Here is a 22,019-nt window from a genome sequence, read left to right on the forward strand (position 1 = left end):
CCCCAATCTTTCCAGCCCCAGCGCAATCAGGGGAATCCTCGGGCCGCATCACCCCCCGAGCCAGCCAATCTTCACTTGCCTTCACTTAAGGCAAGCGCGGCCCCGGGATCTCCCTCTTTTAACGGTTGGTCGCTGTTAAGGGGCCTGATAGGATTTTTTTTCCACTTGGCAAATTGGCACCAGCCATTTGGTTTTTCGCCTACCTCGTAGCAAATCGTCACAACTCCTTTGGTTTTGGCGGTTAGGCATTGGTAGCGCTATTGTTATGCAGATGGGGAGGGAGCGCCATCACCTCCCTCATTTATTGAAGGGTAGTCCGGTAAAGGATTCTGGGGGGCATTGCCTCCTCCGAAGGCTATGGAGGTCAGGGCCTAAAGCGTGCCCCCGAGCCGTGACCCCGGGGGAGTACCTAGTTGATGTGCATCAGCAGCGCTCCCCCTGCTGGTGTTAACCCTTCCTGGTCTTCATGCAAACAGGCTGAAGCTGGATAGTCTGATAGGACCAATGCCTAAGCCAATACCGCTCTTACCTGTAACCAACAAAGTTGTGGCCAATTTTAGCCCATTAACCTAATTCAATGTTGTCACGTGTCTTTATTTCCATTGGGGGAAGGGGGAACTCACCACGCAAACATCCAGTATATCTGGATGTACATGGTGACCAAACTAGATGAGATGTAGGGAAATATGTGGAGATGGGAGAGGGGTTGTTAACTCTTTGCCCCAGCCCCTGTTAGGGATGTAAGCAGGCACTGTTTTCCATCCTGCCCTGAATTCATCACCTGCATCACTGATTCCGTTTCACTGTAGTTCATCTTCCACCCAAAACTATGTTATTCATTTCACCGTCCACTGTGGTGAAATTACATTATTCCACCTCATTCATTTCAATGCAGAGGAAACACAATGGAAATAGAGGAAAAAGCATATTCCATATCATTTGTAGACTGAAAACAACAACAGCAAGTACCAATTGTATTCCCTGGATTGACTTCCATTCCAGAATGGGATTCATAAGTGAACATCAGCAATTTCTGTTCCTGTTTTCATTTTTGTTAGAATTCTCCAACACTCCTTGTCCCAATTCCACATGATCCCAAATCTACTGTGAGTTACCTACAGTGCACCTACAGTTTTCCAATGAATGGGCAATCAGTAGAGGGCCAGAGAGATAACAAACTTTCTTCACCCTACACACAAACACACACAAAAGGAAAAGTGGTCAGGAGTCCCAGTTTGCCTCTCAGAGGAGAGTAAAGCCAGGTGAAGCAGAAATGAGGCAATCATAAGATGTGGGCGTATTGTGGAACAGCACAAATGGGGGCTCTTGTAGATTTTAAAAACCATGATTTAGGATAACAGTCATAGCCGATTGCCCAAACTATATTCAAACAGAACTGCCCCTTGCTGAGCATGGCTTTGTCATTTCCTATGTCCATCTGCCAACAGCTGTCACCTTGACCCTCCATGCTGCAGTTTCGGTTCAGCAAAACACTCATTGGACACCCATTGAACATCATTGAAATTAAAGCCCAAGAAGGGCCTCAAATGTGCATTTGAATTGAGGATATACAGGCACACACACCCTCCCGATTTGCACGAGGGTTGTGTCCCTGGGCCCCACACATAGGCCTGCCCTGGTCTACCCCATTCTCACCCCCCCATTTCCCCATTTTCCAGGTCTAAAATGACCTGCCATGCGCCAATCAAATGCATAAAATGGCCGCTGCCTGTCCCACCTGTGCAACATTATCCATGACAGTTCTTTATTTTGATTTTTTATTTGAATTTATAGCAACCTCTGCCTTAGAGATTCAAAGCATGTAAACACATTAGTCACTTTTTATTTTATTTTATACAGGACCATTTGTACAAACAGTTGAGCAACGTTAGACCTCTTTGTGGTCCAACCACAGAAACCAAATGCCAGCTGAAAAAGAAGGAACTTAGTTTCCTCTAAGAAAGCCTCAGATTTGAGTTTGGTGAAGCATCAAAGGAGATTTCATAACTGCCGAAGAACACTTGCACACTTGAGTGCTCCTGAACCTTGCTTTCCCACAATCCACAGCAAATGAAAGAATAGAGAATTACAAAGATCCTCATCTACTATTATACATAAGTTAAAACCCATTTTGCAAAGGCTAGTGGCAACATCAACTGGAGGATTATTTATTACAAATCCATTGCATTTTATTATTTTCTAGCAATCCTGGTGGGAGAATTACAAATAGCCTTCTATTTGCTCCTATAGGCTCTCCTGTTTACTGTAATGTCAGTTTCTGTTCCCATGGAGTGAGGAGCTTTAAATACTAAGTTTTGCACACATAGAGATGGATGGATGGATGGATGGATGGATGGATGGATGGATGGATGGATGGATGAGGAGCTATGGCCCTTCTTGCACTGCTTGTCACCCCCACCAATCTGACAACCTCACCTCCTTTTATGCCATGCTGAGAAGGAAAACTGCAGCTTGTTTTTAGTTTTGTTCTGTTTCATTATTTGTTTTGTTTTTAACATGTAGGCTTCATTTGCTTCATGGCAACAGCAGCCATGGAGGACATTGCCTAGAGAAGGTAGCCTAAATTTTAAAACACTGGCTTTCTTTTCTTGATGGCAGCCATGGGTTAAAGTCAGAAAAACATGAAAGTAGTTTATTGTAGTACCATTTCACTATTTTAAAGAGAAAAGCAAACAAACGAAGAACAAAACAAGAGAAAGATCCAATAAATAAAAGGGATCTTTCCTCTTGCAGGAACAGAAACTGACATGAAGAGAGAGATTACTCAAGGGGCAGTTAACAAGCTATTCTTCGTTAACCTAGTAGTTGGCATCAACAGAAGGCAATAAAAAGGGACTAGTGTGCAAATTAAAAGTGTTTAAAGATGCAGATGCCTTGTAATACCTTAAATAAATTTTCATGTCCACACCTTGTATTTTATTGTAAAAATTAAAATTAAGGGCTAGTGTGGCAACAACCCAGAAGATATAGAGTTTAAAAAAACAAACAAAAGGATCTGAAATCTTAGAAGAACATCATAAGAGCTTCATGAGGGAATTCAGATTTTAAAACCTAGGAAAATAGAGAAAAAGATCTGCTAGCAATGAAATAATAAAAATGTAGGGATCAAATAGACCTCTCTGGAGGCATGGGCGTAGCCAGGATTTTTGTTAGGGGGTCAGGACTTTTGTTAGTGTAGGGAAGAACCAATGTGATTGGTCAGTTAGTTAAGTATTTCTATTGTTTTATTTGATCTAGAGGGGGCAGCTGTCCCCCATCCCCCACCCCCTGGCTCATGCATGGAAATGCCACTCCCAAGAAGGCCCTGTCTCAGATATCATCCTCTCCTTTTCATATGCTGGGGGGGGGGAGAACTTGCTAAATCATTGGGCTTTTCAATGAATGTTTCATTAGGTTTTGAATTTGTGAATGTGAGAACTAGGTTAATCTAGCATGTTATTATAGAAGGAAGAGGGGCTAGGATGGAAGACAAGAACTCTGGCTTTTATCCCCAGCTATATTCCCAGGGAAGACAGTGAGTTCTAGTGGGTTATGGACAAGAGCTAAAAATCGTATGGCGAGTCCTAGCTTTCTACTGACTCACTGATGTAATACTGGCTGGATTTCATCACCTCAGTTTTAATGAACTGGTACTGGCGATTGCTACGCCCACCCACTAGCCAGAAGTGACTGTTGGAAGGTCTGTGAGAATGAAGAGCAGAGCGAGGGAGTCATGATGATTGGCTCATGTCGAGTTCTCTTCCTGCTGGCCACACAACTAGCAGCTCCATGGCTTTTCACAGATCCAGCCATCTATGTCGTTGCCACATGGAATATCATTCCACCAGCCTCTAGGTGTCATCTCAACACAGTCCTCCCCGTGGCCATAATTGTTCGGCTCCCCTGCACCCCACTTGCTGCATATGGAAATATAACAAATAAACAAATGGCAGAGTTAATCAGTTCTAGTGAGATAGATTCTTAGACCTTAGCGAACCCTCCCTGATGCCCAGCAGTGAATGACCAAGCCCCCTTGGATCAAAGAAGAGAAGAAATGTGTCATCTTGTGTTTGGAGACTTTATGCTAGCCTCTTACTGGTCCCAGTTAGTCTTTGATGTGTTTTTAATGAAAACCAGTGTAGCCTCGCTAGCTGAATTTCTGACCCTGACTCCCAGCTGGGAGACCCACACAGGGAATAGTTCTTTCAATGGGATGTCAATGTGTCCACCTTCCAAAAGCAGCCTGTCAGCAAACTCCTTCACCCATAGGCACAGAAGTAGCTAGAACTCAGCTATACAGCTGCAAATAAAATGTTTTAAGTGTATTTTAAGTGCAATATACAATGTGACACTAAATGGAGATGGTGAGCCTTATGGAAAAAAATTTTTAAAGCATTTTCAGAATGGTTTTTATATGTGTGTAGATTCCACCCAGGTTGGGTTTAAAAATGGAATAAAGTTGATGCTAGACTTACGTATAAGTTGCAGTACTTCTATCCACCCAGGTAAATTTGTTTTCTGTTTCAATGTCTTGGAGACCAATCCAGTAGTATTTTTGTTTTAGGTGTAATCTGAGAAAACTCTGAAACACAAACCACATTTAATTCTCGGAGTTGAAATGTACAATATGGAATATACATCCTACCACAACTAGTAACAAAGTGTTCTCTCAAAATGTAAGGCTGAGATGCAACATCAAGCTCACACTGCCAGAAACATGACTGACTACACGCCTCTGTATCAAACACAAGCTTTACAGGTACAAAGGCCCATGTTCAATGCCTCATTTAAAAAGCTTAAAGATATTGTGTAACTAACAGTGCTGGGAACTACCTCTCCTTGAAATCTTAATGAATCACTGCAACATAAATGTTTTAAGAAACACCAAAAGAGGGCAAATCCTCCCACAAAACAACAACAACAAACAACAAGCCCAGTGACGTTCAAGCACCAGAATCACAGCAAGTTGGGTGCCAGCTGGGAAAGAAAAATTCAAAGTTGGTGAGCGGGATAGTGAGTTGGCCTGCCTGGGCCTTTAAAAGCTTACAGTATCCCAGCGGAAGGCATGGCTGGATGGCTGTCTGAAGAGCAGCACCCCTGTGAAGAGGCAAGGATATACCGCAACATTTTGTTGTGAGTCCTACTTGTGTGTATGTAAAAGCCAGTTCTGAGTGTTCCATCCTACTCTTTACTTACATTTATTCAATGACATCTGGGATATAGCTGAGATTGGCAAAATCTATCACTCATCCTAAGCATAGGGCTCACCAGAAGTAGGTGGGTAGGTTTAGCCTCCCTCAGCATCCCCGAGTTGCCATTTTCGTATATGAGGAAAATAAAAGCACAGCATTTGGAGATTGCTATGGTATAAGAAAAACCCACCCTCTTTCTCAAACACTGGCCAGTAGATACACTTCTTAAACATTGTGGTCTCAACTTAATGTAAACACCCTGACACCTAAATGCATTAACCTCCCTCTAGATAAAGAGGCTTCAGAGAGACCCCAGGGAACTTTTGGAGGCTATTTGGTAAGGGACAGCCTTGCAAACAGATACTCAAGTACCTCAAACATGGGAAGGATGGGTGCAAGCAAAAGAGTACACACAGTTGTGGCCTGGTCTCCTCCTCCTCAGATGCCAAGGGACCCAGAGGGTGGCTAGGATTGGGCTGTCACAATTTCACAAAGACCTTGAATTACCTGCTCTTCGTCATCATTGATAATAACCAAAAGGGCACGTTCATCCTCACACGCCTTCCTGGCATGAGACCATGGTCCAGGCTTTACTTGAAAACTGTAGCATGATCCTTTGTTGAACAACCAGCCATTTGGACAAACTTGGCAGGTTGAAGCTATAATGTAATAGCAGAGACATTAAAACAACTGGATCACAAACAGAACACCCTTCTACAGATGTTTATGTTCATTATTAGCAGTGCTGCCAAAAATTGTAATCACACAGTCCATACTACATCCTTCCTAGCTCTGATCCATCAAAATCGTAGAACTGTTTGTAATTAAAATTGAGATTTATTATCAGTCCTTTTCTCTTTTCTGCACCTTTGCAGCTTATGTGGTTAAAACATGCTCAGATGATGCTTCCTTTAATTACTCAAATAAAAGAAAAATTAATTTGTCTGCATATGCTGGAATACTTTTACTATAATAATTCTGTAATGTTTTGCCAAAGGAACCTATCCATTTAAGTTTGGATACAAAACTATGGAACAACCAATCACCTTGAAAGAATCTGACATGTTAATTTGTATCCACCACATTAATTTGTGTTACCCAATCAGAGGATGGGTCATGCCCAATTCTGAATCACAACAGGGTCACTTTGTCCCTCACTAATTACCATACTTTTCGCTCCATAACAAACATTTTTTTCCTCCTAGAAAGTAAGGGGAAATGTCTGTGCGTGTTACGGAGCGAATGCCTATGGATGGCGGGGGGGGGGATCTGCTGCAGTCATGAGCAGAGGATCCATGGTTCCCCTTCCTGCCCTCCTCCGTGGCTCGCTTTGAAACAGCAAAGCGGGAGAAGAGCCACTGAGTGAGGAGGAGAGAGAGACAGAGAGCCTGCTTCTTTAAAGGAGCAAAGCGGGAGAGGAGAGGAGCCGCTTACACGAGTGTAAGCAGCTCCTGTCCGGTTGGCTCCTTTAAAGCAAGCAGGCTCTCTGTCCCTCTCTCCTCCCCACTCAGCTCGCTAAATAGCAGGAAAGATTTTCAGCTCGCTAAGCCGGGGGGGGGTAGAGGGGGGAGAGAAGCAGAGCCTGCTTGCTTTAAAGAAGCAAAGCGGGAGAGGAGAAGAGCCTTCTACCCTTAAACCCCTCTTCTGCATTCTTAGCAGCATCCTTCTCCACCCACCCCATGCGTGCTCCTTGTCCCTTGAGTGCTTTTCCTTCCCTCCCCACTTAAAACGTGGTTACAAAGCACAGATCCACATGGATCCTCAGGATTTTTGGACTGGGTCACCCCAAATTCACCATCAGATCACATAGCATGTCCATGGCTACAGTTTGCACCAAAAAAAATCACATTGCCTGGGGCCGCAGTGGTGCAAAAACGTGGTTACAAACATGGATCCACATGGATCCTCAGGATTTTTGCATTGGGCTACCCCAAACTCACCGTTAGATCACATGTCTGTGGCCACAGCATGAACCACAAAAATCATACATCCACTGTTTCATTTAGAATATTTTTTTTCTTGTTTTCCTCCTCTAAAAACTATGTGTGTGTTATGGTCGGGAGCGTGTTATAGAGCGAAAAGTACGGTATCATCACATCATATGGGTCCCAAGGCCAATAGGATCTTTCTGACCCTGGTTTTCCACAGCATAGGAGTGAGCACTGTATCTGAAGGAATAAGACATTGGAAGTCCTTCCACCAGCTCCCAGGGATCTATTATCTCCCTAAGCCACTAGTTTTTCCTTTGTGGCCATCTTGAGGCATCTAATCATAAGCCTGCATTTTTTTATCAAAGCTTATATGTTTGATCAGGGCTTGTATTTTAAAATGAGCTTAAAGATTTTCAAATGTTTCATGCCAGGCAGAAGACCAGCTGCCTAGAGAACCTTGGCAATGTTTATTCTCCTGGACAAGGGGGCCCCCTGATTTATAGCAGAAAACAATTCTCAAAGTCGTAAAAAGGGAATTACAGGCTGAGAGCCAAGGTTACACTGACCCTACAAATTAAGGGTTGGTAAATAGTAAAATGAGCCATATCTTCTTCCTAAGGTTAAAAAGGCCAAGAGCAAATGGAAAAGAAAGCAACTGGCTTGGCTGGAGAAGATAGGTTTCTTCCTATCTTATTTTGAGGCTGGAAACTGTTCCTTCCTTTTTTACTTTGAGAAGATTTCTTTTCCTTTTAAAAGGTTATTTATGTATTAAATATATTGGCTTAAATGTAATTATGCAAAGGATTTAAGAAATGCTAGATTCTTATTTCATATAGTTGTAAGAGTTGTAACTATCCTGAAATTAAGTCAGCCACCAGCCCAGCCCCCCTGCCAGACAGGAGATGCCATCGAGCACTCCTGATATATGGTTGTCAGGCCTTTTGTTTAGACACCTCCAAATGAAGGAGATCTTTCAATGATGATGTGAACTCAAGATCCTTGAAGATAAAAAGTTAAGATTAACCATCTGTTTTGGAAGGCAATAGGGCAAGGAGGGCAAGAGGTGAGCTGGTAATTAAGGTTCCTTGTTGAGACACATGTAAGATATATTACTACTTATTTGTCATCTATAGATATAAGAATATATAGCTCTTTGTGTCCCATAAAAGGACAAAAGGAAATGGGTGTATCTTTTGTGATTGGTTCTAGCAAACAGCCAATAGGAATTTCAACCAGGCTGATTGGATAGAGGCAGCCACAGGAGGAGCAAGGGGGCTGGATTAAGGAAATATAAGTGCTGGCCAGAATGGCAGGAGGCCAGGCCAGAGCTTGGTAACCATATACCACTGTGCCTCTCATTTATTTGTCTGACAAATAAATTACTATTTTAATTTCTCTATTGCTGCGTTGAATATTTCATTCCAGCTAAGCGTTAACCACAAGCAGGGTGCTACAATCTTGCACGTTCCCTTCTGTTGCGCTTCTTTTCTCTGTCTCAGTGCCCTCCTTGCTCTTCTTGCTTTCTTTCTCAGTCTCTATGTCCGTTTTCTTACCTCTGGCTGTGTACACATCATACATTCAAAGCACATAATGTCCCTCAAATAATCCTGAGAACTGTAGCTTACACCTCGCAGAGCTACTATTCCCAGCACCCTTATCATATGACAGTTCCCAGAATTCTTTGGGAGATGTCAAGTGGTTTACATGTGTGGTGTGTACACAGCCTCTCCCTCTATCCTCCTGTTGCCTGCAATCACGTTCACGTCTTTGCCTTGATTCTTCCCCTCTTCCCCTTCTATCAGTGTTTCTTTCTGGCTCCACCCTGCTTTAGACTCCCTTCTGGCTGTGTTTCAGTTTTTCTCACATCTCTCCTCACTTGCCCACCGTGGGACCACCTGTTGCTCCTTCACCTCCACTGCCTTTATTAGGCTGCAGATTGGGCATCTCCGCATCTTCTGAAGTCTTGCTCTGTCCAGCCCACAGCAGTCTGCCCCGCTTGCCTCCCTGACTTACATTAGCTCAGGGGCAGAAGTCTCGTGTCTTACCATTAATCTTCAGTAGTGCATCCTCTATCTTATCAATTTCAGCCAAGGAACGGCTGCTGTCTCTAGATAGTTCACGCAGCTTTTCATTCCCTAGGGGGAAAAGATTAGAAAGGGGAGTTAAATGAGAGGTGAATTTGGTCTGGAAAAGGAAAAGTTGCAGAAACAGTCATTCAGAAAGAATGATCATTGAGAAGTATGGCAAGTAGAGCTCAGGTTACTGATTTGACACAGGGAACACACCATAAATTTAAGTAGGAGAAATTCAAACTCTGTAAGAACTCCTGCTTTTGAGATTCCCTAAGGGTAGGGATGTCAGAGAATTCTGATGATAAAAGAAATAAGAGCAGAAATTGCCAATATTTACTTATTCATCCCATGTCCAGAATGGAAACCAATCCAGCAAATACAACTGGCACTCTTGTTGTTTCTTTCAGTCTGCAGACAATATGTAAATGATTACACCCAGCCTCCTGCATTTGCATTGTGTTTACTTTACACTAAAAATAATAGTGTGGAATAATGCAATGGTAATGTCACTTATAGGGACGCGGGTGGCACTGTGGGTTAAACCACAGAGCCTAGAACTTGCCGATCAGAAGGTCAGCAGTTCGAATCCCCGCAATGGGGTGAGCTCCCGTTGCTTGGTTCCAGCTCCTGCCAACCTAGCAGTTTGAAAGCACGTCAAAGTGCAAGTAGATAAATAGGTACCGCTCTGGCGGGAAGGTAAACGGCGTTTCCATGCGCTGCTCTGGTTCGCCAAAAGTGGCTTAGTCATGCTGCCCACATGACCCGGAAGCTGTACGCCGGCTCCCTCGGCCAATAAAGCGAGATGAGCGCCGCAACCCCAGAGTCGGTCACAACTGGACCTAATGGTCAGGGGTCCCTTTACCTTTACCTTTAATGTCACTTACATAATTTACATGATTACTTAAATTATTAAAAGTACATAATGTTGCCTAGTGGACATCGAGACAAGTAATATAGCTTTTGGCAGAAAATGAACTGCAGTGGAACAGAAGCAGTGCTGTGTGCAAGGAATACAGCATGGAATCGAAAATGTTGCCTTCTTATATCCCTGCCTGAAGACAATTCCACCCATTCCCTTCCCAGCAGAAACAAAGAATACTTACCATTCTTCTGTGACTCCTCATATTTAGTTTCCAGTGCCTTCAGGGCCTTACTTAGCTCAGATTCTAAAAGAAGCCACAGATAACAGCTACTTTCCAATCTCTGCATTTGGCAAAAGGGTACTGTTAAGTTCTCTACACTTCGCTGAGAAAGAAGTCCTATGGTAGTACTATAGAATTGAGTGCAATCACATAAGAAAATATTGGGAAATTACTGTATCTTTGTAAGCAGAACTGATATTACAAATATATGAAAAGAGCCTAGTGGAAGAAAATCAACTGCTGCAGCAGGCAGCACAACCATTGTCCCTTCTTCAGGTCACCCAAAACACACCATCAATGCCTCTGTCTGTCCCAAACTCAACAAGGTCAGCAACTCTCTCCAACATACATCCCTGCAGCATCCTGATTTCAGATCCCACCATACAGGTGAATTTCCAAGGCAGCAAAACTATCAAACTTAAGAAACACATATTAAGGTAGCATTAGCTTCTGCTGAGAAAAATATTTTTATGAGTTATGTTAGGGATTTATACCATGCCCTTCAGGAAATTTCACCAATCATCTCTAACTATCAAGCAATCAGTCTAATGAAGGATGGTCACCTGACATCCGTAACAGTACTTAGTGAGGATTGGAGGAAGGAAAGTCAGTAGCAACTAGAGATTGTCGAGAAGTGAGGGAGAAAATAGGAACACCAGCAGGGGTGACAGCCAAGTCAACGCATACCAGATGAAGAGTGACTAGAATGAATCTCCTCTAGCTGTTTCTCCATCTTGGAGCCTAGAAAAGACAGAATTCAGTTACTCAGGAGGCACTCATTCAGTTTCTATGTGTTGAGCAACATGGCCATGCTTCTGAGTTGAACAGTTCTTCTGGGGTATCAGGAGGTACATAGGAGGAACATGCAGTTTTTCTGAAGAGGTGAGAAGTTTCGATTTGTCAAAAGGATCAGAGAGTAAAAGAGATCTGCTTCTCTAGTAATACATTCTTAGGAGATCCAGACTACCTCAGTTCAAGGTGGGCAGAGTAGCGCAGAAGGCCTAACTAACTTGCCTCCTCTGTGCATTATGAGTTCCTAGTACCTTGCATGACCATGGTACACTGCTCTTATGCCAATGCACTCTTTTGTCAATGAAGTCAACTAGCAAAGACCATTAGGTATGAAGCTCTCTGCAGGCTTTAGATGGAGTGCAAGGACTGGAAGTACTAAAACTGCTCCCGTTCCGGCTGATTCACACAGGTGCATGTGCATCGCTCAGTGACTGGTTGCAGATGAACATACTAACTGCCTCCATTGACAGAGGCATTGCGTTTGAAGTGAAGGGCAATTGCATTAAAACTCCACCTCTGATGTTTCCTAGAGTATTTGTTTCACACAAGCGAGTTGCCACTTGATGTTGCAGTTTGGGTGTGATGAGCCTGCATGCATGAATGTGCCCATTGAGATGTCCAGAAGGGCTCAGCTTAGAAAATGTTTTGTTGCTTAACTTAGAAATTCCTTTTTAAGACAGCACCCCCCCACACACACACAAATGAACATTAATATAGTCCTCCCCTCACAGAAAGGGTTATAACTTTTTATTGTGGATAACATTTTTACTGCTATCTCTCTCTACCCCCGCCCAATACAATTTTGTATTGGGAGTTTGTCAAGTTCTACTTCATTAATGACAGACTGAATTAATTAAAGAATGAAGTGGGCTATGGGGATGTTCTGAAAAACCATAACTGCAGAAAGTAAAACCTTAGGCTTCAAATACAGAGGAACTAAAGTAATAATTGTGGGTTGTATCCAATGTGAATTCTACTCAAAGTAGACCCTCTGAAATTAATGGGCATGACTCACTTATATCCTCTGGTCTCCATGGGTCTGAATAGGACTGAATGCTGTGTAACCCTGAATTTTAGAACTCCTTTTTACCTATTTCCTCTCCTTCAGCCATTCCATCCTGAACCTCTTTATCAGGATGGCTAGAGAGCCAACTGTACGTACATATTATTAAAGGCCCCTCTTTAAAAGCTGACTCCTAGATATAGGGGTAGGAATGAGACAGAAGCAATTAACCATTTGAAAAAGCGAAACTGAATGGTTACCGTTTGTTAGCAGCATGGACTGATTGGCACGCAGCTGTTCTAGTTGCGTGGACATCTCCAAACCTGAAACAATATGAAGGTCTGGTCACTGTCATTGAACCTAAGGAGTTTATAGAAAGAGCAGTCTTTATCTTCACTTAGGCACAGCCAGCATTACCATTTGACAACGATAGGTGGCTGTTTCCTGGAGAAGATAGGAAAGACCACACTGTTTGGGGACTTTTCTTTTCTTTTTATTTTAAAAAGAGATTGCTCCCAACTAGTGCTAGTAAACAGACATTTATTGTAGAGTGGAGTATACTGAGCACATTCCAACTGATTGTCTTCTTCAGGAACAAGCCAGTTTTCTGGCAAGATCTTACCAGAAGCTGCCACCACACTACCCTGGTGGCAGCAGGTGTGGGCAGGGTACCCTCACAGCGCCACCCTGCGAGTGTCCGCTGCCTGAGGTGTTTGCTTCAGTCTGCCTTATGGGCGGGCCAGCCCTGATGATACGAATATTCAGCGTATTTGATAGCATAATAAACTTCTGGTTTCTAGCACCAGTTTAAAGTCATCTCTGTTTCTGGTGTGTGGTTTTTTCATGGTGCTGGGGAGAGGTCAGTGGGCTCGGTGGGGAGGCTCAGCCAACTTGAAACTCCTCATCCTTGTCATAAACAAAAGAGAGAGTTCATTCACCACACCTCAGTTACATTAGGAGGTTATCAGGTTCATCAATGAAGCAACACTTTGCCTTATAAAAGTCCTGCTTCCTGGACCTCTGAAGAGCAATATCTCCTATGCATGCTTCAGGATGTTTTGGGCATATCAGTGCATAAGCAGCTTTAACAAACATTACTGAAACACTATAATTTAGGGGTTTGGTTTCCATGATTTGGGAATATTTTGAAAGTAAAATTCAAGGGAGAGTCTGGTTCTAAATAGTAACCCAAACATATTTTGACAATCAGGAGATAAATTCAATGATTTTAAAAGTGCTCCAGGGCAAGGGCTTTCTAACTGTGGCCTGCAGGCCAACTGAGGTCCATATGCTTAATTCAGGTGGTCTGTGGCATGTCTGTAAAGAACACTTACAATTTGAATTCTCTGGAATTCAATCTATAATATAGTAAAATACAATTAAAAATCATACAGCATCTAGTACTGTGTGTTATAATGGCCACAAAAGGTGGAACAATCATCTAGTGGTCCACCAAGAACTCCAACATTCTTCAAGTGACCTGTGACCAGGGGGAGAGTTTGGGAACCACTGTTGCAAACTCTAGTTTATCCCACTACTGCTCTCTGTGCTCTCCCTGCAACCCTCTCCCCCCCAACCCTTGGCCCGGCATGTCTTTCAGACTTCACATAAACAAAGCAGCCATTGACTGCAGAATTCATACTTTTTGAAATCAAAACAGCAGAGATTATGGTCCACAGCAGAAATGAGGCAGCAGTCACAATGAAAAGGATGGATATGGATGTTTCGTTTGAACCACACCTGCAATGTTGCAGCAGGAAACCACCTGTGGACAGCAAAAACACATCGTGTGAATCATTTGCAGTGGTAGGAAGTGAAAATTCATAAGGGTGGAGCTAGGCAGGGCTGGCCCTAGGCTGTTTGCTGCCTGAGGCAAGGGACAAAATGGCACCACCACTTGACTGAGAAAGCAGTGATAAAATATTCAGGCAAGGACACAAGGTATTGGAAACACAAGGTGATAGCAAATGCTCCTAAATAGTCACACAGTCACCGGCTGTTTATGTGAATCCAAAGTTGATTGCATTTTGTGTGGCCCAACACTCTGAATGATGAATGAAAGTCCCTTATATTTTCCTGGAAGTCCTGTGAGAAATTCAACGGTGTCCCTGTCCACCCCTCACAAGTCCTAATACTTTCCTTGGGGACACTTCATGCATCTTTTCAAACAGCAAATTCTCTCCAGGAGTAACTTCTATGGTAAGGCACTTCACTTCTGGAAGACGGGCATTCTGACTTTTCTAAAAAGGCACTGCTCAGTCCGACAGATTTAGCTATGCTATGGTCCATTTCACACTGATTATCTCTTTCAAACTTCTGAGGTGGTGAAACACTGGCATTGGCCGCTAATCTTTGAGCAATATGTTTACAGCCCACAGTGCTGCTGGTCAAATATGAAACAAGAGCAACAGAAATGTACCATTTCACTGTCAGATTACAGTTCTTTCATTTGTACTTCTGCAGCGCTTCAACCTAGCTCCTTCTAACTTCCTTGTAAACAGTATTTCTGAGCCGCAGAAGATGCAGGTGCACACAAGACCTAACTCTACATGCCTAACTGGGGGTCGGGGGCGGGGCAGATGAGTTCTTGGTTTTTGAAAAGCACAAGTTAGTACTAAACCAGTAATACGCATCTGGTTTCACTGAGCCACAAATAGCCATCTTGCTTCAAGCACAAGATGCTGCTGTGAATATAAGGTCAAGGGAAGCTGCCTCACGCTGGGGTCAGGCTCTTTGGGATACAGTAGACTACTCAGAGAACCTACAATATTGGGCAGCATATAAATATCTTAAATGAATAGACTGTCAGGCTGTGTGCACATTATACCTGTAATGAAGCTGTGTACAGACTATACCTTCAAATCATATCTGTAGCACATTCTTTCCCTCAAAGAATTCTGGGTACTGTAGTTTACCCCCAAACAGAGTTACAATTCCCAGCAACCCTTAAGAAATGGCAGTGCCCAAAATTCTTTGAGGGAAAGAATATGCTTTAAATATACACTACATGCACAGTCAAAGTCCTTCTCCTCAGAAAAACAGTCTGGAGATCTTCAGTTTGAAGGTGGGGTGAGTAGGATGGGGCAAGGGCAGGATATAGATGTCAAATAGATCATTCTCAGCACCTTCGTCAAACTTCAATTCCCAGTGTGCACCACACTCAGCACCCTCCTAAATCTTGTTGATTCCAGTCAAAGAGCTTCCTTCTGCCTGTCCTCTGGCCCTTTCCCCCAAGCTGTTGAAATCAGGAAGCAGCTGTTTCCCCCCACAACATGAAACTCTCTCTCTAGGAGCAAAACCGCAAAGGGAAGGGAAGAGCAGGAAGCCAGCTGTGCACCCAGCGACTGGCTCATGCAATAGCCAGGCCTCGGCCTCTGTGAGCCATTGCGCAAGGAAGTGCCATCCAGCTGCAATCACAAGATACTGCTGTGGGCAGAGGAAAACAGGAAACAGCCTTGAGGTCTAGTCCAGCATCATCTAGCACCCAGGAGCATTCCTGGGTCCTGGCAGAGGTTGTTTTCCCCATCACCTGCAAACAGATCCTTTAAAAGAAGGATACTAGAAATGGTCCACTGAGCCATGGTGCCTCCCTCATACTACCATCCTCTAGAATTCAGTGGTTCTCAACCTGTGGGTCCCCAGATGTTGTTGAACTACAACTCCCATCATCCCTGAGCTCTGGCCTTGCTAGCTAGGGGTGATGGGAGTTGTAGTTCAACAACATCTGGGGACCCACAGGTTGAGAAAGGCTGCTCTAGATGCTCAGCCAGCCTCTGGTACATACTTTGCTGGTCATGTATAGCTCAGTTGGTAGAGCATGAGACTCCTAATCTCAGGGTTGTGGGTTAGAACCCCACGTTGAGCAAAAGATTCCTGCAATGCAAGGGGTTGGACTAGATGAACCTCGTGGTCCCTTCCAACTCTACAATTCTATGCTTTATATGCTTCCAGTGCTTTTTTTCTTAAAAATAAATAAATTAGGGATTCTCTCATTTTGACTCAATAAAATCACCATTTTATAGTTCAAAGTGGGAAAAATGAATATAGTAAACGGGCAGAAGTACAAAAATTCACAAAATGTTTAGGGGTATGTGTACCCCTGCATCCCCCGCAAAAAAAGCACTGTATGCTTCTATGTTTTATTTATATTCCACCTTTCCTCCAAGGAAATCAAGGTGGCAAATGTGGTTTTCCCCTCCCCATTTTATCCTCACAACAACCCTGTGTGGTAGGTTAGGATAAGAGATATGGACAGGCCCAACGTCACCCAATGAGCATCATGGCTGAGTGGACATTTGAACCCTGGCCTCTCAGGTCCTAAGCCAACACTCTAACCAATACACCACCCTGGCTCTCAATCATCAGTCACAGTTCTGACTTCACTCATTGACAAAAAATGCTGAGGGGCAGGAAAAACTAAGCTGGCTTATCTTACAGAAAGTGCTTAGAAGGCTGTACAGTTGCACCTTGGTTCTCAAACATTCTGTTCGACTTCCAAAAATGTTTGAAAACCAAGGCACAGCGTCCGATTGGCTGCAGGAGCTTCTGGCACTCAAGCGGAAGCCGCGTTGGATGTTCAGCTTCCAAAAAAGTTCGGAAACCGGAACACTTCCGGTTTTCAGCATTTGGGAGCCTAAATGTCTGAGTACCAAGGCGTTTGAGAGCCAAGGTATGACTGTATATATATTTTGCTGTATAGATTGGGCTGCATACATATCATACCCAGCAAGTGTCCTGGGAAAACCGGGACATCCTGTTTTTTATTGCAAGAGCACAGCAGTCATTTTGGTTGCTATGATCTCCCATGATTTTGCCCTGATAAAAGCACTTTTTCAGGGCCATGACCTTGTGCGGTGCCCTAACACACATGTTTTTGGGTGCCGTGCCCGAAAAAAAGGCACCTGGGGGGGGAGGAAGAACTGTGGTGTGAAATCATGGAAGATTACAACAACCAAAATGGCCGCCATGCTCCCGCAATAAAAAACAGGAAGATGGCGGCCTGGATTTTGGCTTCAAAATGTTGGCGGGTATGAGGAAATTAGGTTTAAGAAAATAAGGATTGAAATTATACTTGTTTCTTTATGTTATGTTTGTTTTTCTTTGTCTGTGTATGTGTATGTTGTTTTTTCTTATGGCTGTTTAAACTTTAATAAATATTATTTTTTTAAAAAAAAGATATGCCATACATTTAAAGCCCATTTGAAGTCCATGGCTCCTCCCTCAAAGAATCCTAGGAACCATTAGTTCACCCACACAGAGCAACAATTCCCAACACTCTTGACAAACTACAGATACCAGAATTCTTTGGCGAAGGTCCTGTGACTGAAATGTATGCTATGTGTACAGTCCTTCCTTCTAGCAAGGCTAAAGGCTTAATTTAAAAGACAAAGAAAGTTCAGAGTGTTGGCCCCTTGCAGGCACCATTATAAATCCAGCCATCCCCATGGGCGCTAAGTTGGTGTCTGAACTATTCTACTTCAGACTATAAATGGCAGCTGACATTATTTAATGCTCTTCCATACTAATAAATAAATAAACCCCCCCCCACACACACACACAGACAGACAACCAGCATGCAAGACAGAAGGCTAGGCTAGAAACCTTCACTCCCTGGCCTCCGGCTTACATATTTTTTTATTTGTTTCATATCAAAGAGAACTCAGCCACATGAATCCCTTCTGCAGTCTGAAGATGCACAAGTTTACCACCACAGGGAGAATTAGGCCAACATGGAGAAGATAGAATTAAGGTTTGTAAAGCACTTTGCAGAACTGGTTGTTTTAGCTGCAGCTACATAGTACGCGGGTGGCGCTGTGGGTAAAAGCCTCAGCGCCTAGCGCTTGCCGATCGAATGGTCGGCGGTTCGAATCCCCGCGGCGGGGTGCGTTCCCGCTGCTCGGTCCCAGCGCCTGCCAACCTAGCAGTTCGAAAGCACCCCCAGGTGCAAGTAGATAAATAGGGACCACTTACCAGCGGGAAGGTAAACGGCGTTTCCGTGTGCTGCGCTGGCTCGCCAGATGCAGCTTTGTCACGCTGGCCACGTGACCCGGAAGTGTCTCCGGACAGCGCTGGCCCCCGGCCTCTTGAGTGAGATGGGCGCACCAACCCCAGAGTCTGTCAAGACTGGCCCGTACGGGCAGGGGTACCTTTACCTTTACCTTTTACATAGTACGAGCTCCAGGTGCCCTTGACAGGTGCATGCCCTCCAGAGGGATTTACATGCATGCCAGAGAGTGGGTGCATGCACCAGAGGTGGGTGGGCACATCAGGGGGCAGGGCATGGAAGGATCCCCCAGTGGCACTCCAACCTTCGCTGCCGACACCACTGGAGTGACCCCGCCTCTCCATGGAGTCAATCATGGCCATTCTGCAACACCTGCCCGCCTGTGCAGGGGAGAGCTCAACCAGTTGACACGGCATTTTGGGTGCTCCTCTCCATGAGTGTTGCTTCCTCCAATGCCAGGAGAGAAGAACTGGGCCAGACTGAGCTGGAGACACCTGCCAGGGGCGCCTGCTTCGTGCCCCCTCAAAAATCCATGCCTGGGGGCACAGGCTTGCTGCCACCCCACATAGTGCACCCCAGTTTAGCTGAGGATTTCTCAGGCCATGAATGCCCACTCTCACAGCATGGGCAGCTTGCAAGTGGCTATTTGGACGCTTATACAGTGGTACCTCGGGATACATACGCTTCAGGTTACATACGCTTCAGGTTACAGACTCTGCTAACCCAGAAATATTACCATGTTGGCTACGGCTGTATTAAAGGATAATATCAGCTGAAAGAAGGTACACGTCAGACCACATTGGTCACCTAGAGAAGGAAAAGCACAGGTCCAGGAGATTTTGCCTTTGCAACCCGTTATTCATCTCTAAATCAGGATTAACATCATTCCACAGAAAACCCACTTGACTTTGCTCTGATCCAGAGGTAAACGTTGGTTTCCCCCCTGGGGAAAGTGGTGGGTCAAGCAGGTGAGCCCTAAGTCAACCCTAAGTCATGGAGATGGAATCATTGCTCGCTCAACCATTTTAGCCAAAACTGTTGGATTTGAAACTGGTCTGTAATTCCCAAAATCACCAAGCTGAGAGGAGGCTTCTTCAGTAAAGGTGTAACTACTGCCCCTCTCAAAACAGATTTCTTGCAATGGTCTTCTTGCAGAGAAGCACTGACCACAACCAAGATAAAATCTGAATAATTTATCCTGCAAGAGAAAACTATAATTCTAAATTTTTGGAGCTGGTTGGCTAGAGTACTGATACTGATTTCGGAGGCTGAACTTGCTTGGGAACTAGTAGTACCTGGCTGGCTTTATTTCGTGTGTGCATCCACCTTCTGCTTATCATCTTCATAACAGCTAACAACATAAATAACTATCTGCCTCTTACCTGCTTGGCCCATCTATTTTAAATTGTGGCGTGGGGGGGAGCTGGTTGGCGGACATGCAACTCCCCCCAATGCCACTGTGGGTGGCACACACTCTAGGGAGCGTTTCCTGCTCACAGCAGCATCGGGGTGTGTGTGTGCAACTCTCCCCGACGCCGCTGCGGGCGGCGGGCACTCTAGGGAGCATTTCCCACCTGCAGCGACATGGGGGGGAGCGGCTGCCCACTTTGCCAGCCCCCAGCAACGGCCCTGGTGCACGTGCCCACAGAGAGGGCTCTGAGTGCCCACTCTGGCATGCGTGCCATAGGTTCGCCACCACTGCTATAGAGGCTGGCAGTCACTTCCTCTCTATCTCCAACAAATCAATCCCTTTCCCCCAAAAGTCAGGTTTTTAATCAGAGTGGTGATGATTCCTGAGCCCATTCTGCAGCTGGTAATCACCTGCTTTTCTTGATGAGAAGCTTTCCATTTTCTCGTTGATTTCCACGTTCTCGGGTTCTTCGCACCTCCTGTAGATTCCACCTTGTGCCATCCCCTGTTAGTCTCTGTCTCAATCTCTGCTGTCGGCTACTTTAATACCATCTAAGATTTTGTGGACTTTTCTCAGGAAAGGAAATGCATGCAACCAACAAACCAACCAACCACCCTTCCTCTTTTTACTTCTCTTGGCTGTCACTTCTGCATTGAAATTCTTGGAAATCTTCATGTAAGGATCTGCACTGTAAGGCACTGATTCACAGGGCATCCTCAGAAATGATGGTTAAGCTCATCCATTGTAAGTGATGCCAACCCAATATTGTCCTGAACAACTCCTGCAGCTAAAGAGGTCTGCCTATAAAGATCCTCCAGCCACTGGTATTCCGTAGGGATGGTGATCCTATAGTTGGGGACTGGCATGCTGATTCAGACACCTACAAACCACAGGCAGATGACGACTGTAGGCGTCTCCATTCTGGTTATTGCTAGTCCAAAATGCTCCAGCAGTATCTACAACAAGAGAGGGGAACCTTTGGCTCCCTGACGTTGCATGACTTTAACTCCCATCATTCCCAGCCAACAAGACCAATGGTCAGGGTTGGTGGGAGTTACAACTCCATAACCTGAAGGCCATAAGGAAGTCACCTGGTGTCATGGTTTTCTTGCCTTTGGGGATGTGGGTGAGGACTCTGGAGCAGAAAGGGAATGGACCTCAAGGCCAGCCCCAGAAATACATTGTCAGGAGCTGGAGTCATGGGTCCAGCAATAAAACAAAGAAACCAAAATAGCCTAGTGATCACAGCAACTCTTCCCAGTAGGTCTTGTCCCAATGAAGCAGTTGTGAGGACTGAGGGTCCTCCCCTTCCCACCGCTCTCTAAGGCTCCACTCCCGAGTCCTTCCCCATCAGCCTAAGACTCTGTTGTCTTGTCTCTTGTTGCTCTTCCCTCTTTATTTCTCTGCGTGGTCTGGGAGACCAGGGGGAGGGGAGTTGGTTGCAACAGGAGAGAGAAACTAGGGAGTTTCTTCAGCAGCCTGCCCCCACTCTGCCTCTTGATCCTGCTCAGCTTCTGCCTCTGCTTCCGGGCTGCTCTCTGCTACAGCCTCTTCCTGCTCACTAGCCCTGCTACCTCTTCAGTTTCTGACACCTTCTTCTCCCAGTCTGCCTCCTCTTCTTCCTCTGACCTCTTATCATCATCCCACCACCAATCCCCTGGCTCTGAGCTTTCTTCCCATGAGGGTTCCTTTGGGAGCTCCCCAGCTGGTGATACCTCCCACCCCTTCTCTGCATCCAGACAGTCCATGACACACATGCAGTCTTGGATCCCATCTGACCTTAAACACCATCACACCAAGTCTCTTTGATCCATTGTACTCTTAATGGCCCATCGCTCAGGCTATCGTCTCACATAGGAAACTAGCCTGGTTTAAGCAGCTTTGAACCATGCTAATTCCAGGGATTATGTGTCTAGCACGCAATTTAGCACCCCAAGCCTTAATTAAATGCTAACACATGTTAGGTCCAGAGATTATAGTGGTCTAGCACCCACAAGCTCATAACACTCTTTTATCTAATTTTGTATTAATTCCTACAAATTCAATTTTCTATATAACTTTTATATCATGCATAATTCTATTTCATATCATTTAATTTTATTAAGATGTGTATATCGACTGCTCCCCACCTCAATGGGGAGCGCTTTTTGCGGGGTCGCATACAGCCCCTTGATCCTACACGATCCCCGGCAATGCAGCCTGTCTTCGCCTCCCCAATCTGGATACCTGGAGGTTCCTGCCCAACCTCAGACAGTTAGCCAACCCCAGCTGGGGAGTTGACCAGGTAGGGTTAGGACCTCCCTGCACACACAATAGGGGGTGGAACTTACCTGGAAGTCCTCAGTCGGCTCCAGAGCTTCTCCCACCCTGCTCTCCCTTAGTTTACGCCTTCCTTTTGCAGGTTAACCTCTTCTTTACAGGTATGCGGGTGCTGCTACAGTCATTGATGGTTGCTGTTGAAGGACCGGCAAG

At 44.8% G+C, this 22,019-nt stretch overlaps 1 protein-coding gene across 1 annotated transcript; it reads right to left on the reverse strand.

Annotated features, from left to right (window-relative positions):
* Positions 1-1,823: 1,823 nt before the first annotated feature.
* On the reverse strand, positions 1,824-20,194 carry LOC310838549 (C-type lectin domain family 4 member G-like). Its single transcript, XM_083726056.1, has 9 exons — positions 19,958-20,194; positions 13,775-13,897; positions 12,393-12,455; positions 11,025-11,078; positions 10,299-10,361; positions 9,169-9,258; positions 5,700-5,851; positions 4,476-4,582; positions 1,824-3,917 (listed from the first exon to the last, which is right to left on the reverse strand). The coding sequence occupies exons 1-9, from the start codon at positions 20,046-20,048 to the stop codon at positions 3,779-3,781; spliced, it is 882 nt and encodes a 293-aa protein (XP_083582182.1). The 5' UTR covers positions 20,049-20,194; the 3' UTR covers positions 1,824-3,778.
* Between the last annotated feature and the right edge of the window lie 1,825 nt (positions 20,195-22,019).

This window comes from Podarcis gaigeae (assembly GCF_964106915.1).
Source record: "Podarcis gaigeae genome assembly, chromosome: 2".
Lineage (NCBI taxonomy): Eukaryota > Metazoa > Chordata > Lepidosauria > Squamata > Lacertidae > Podarcis > Podarcis gaigeae.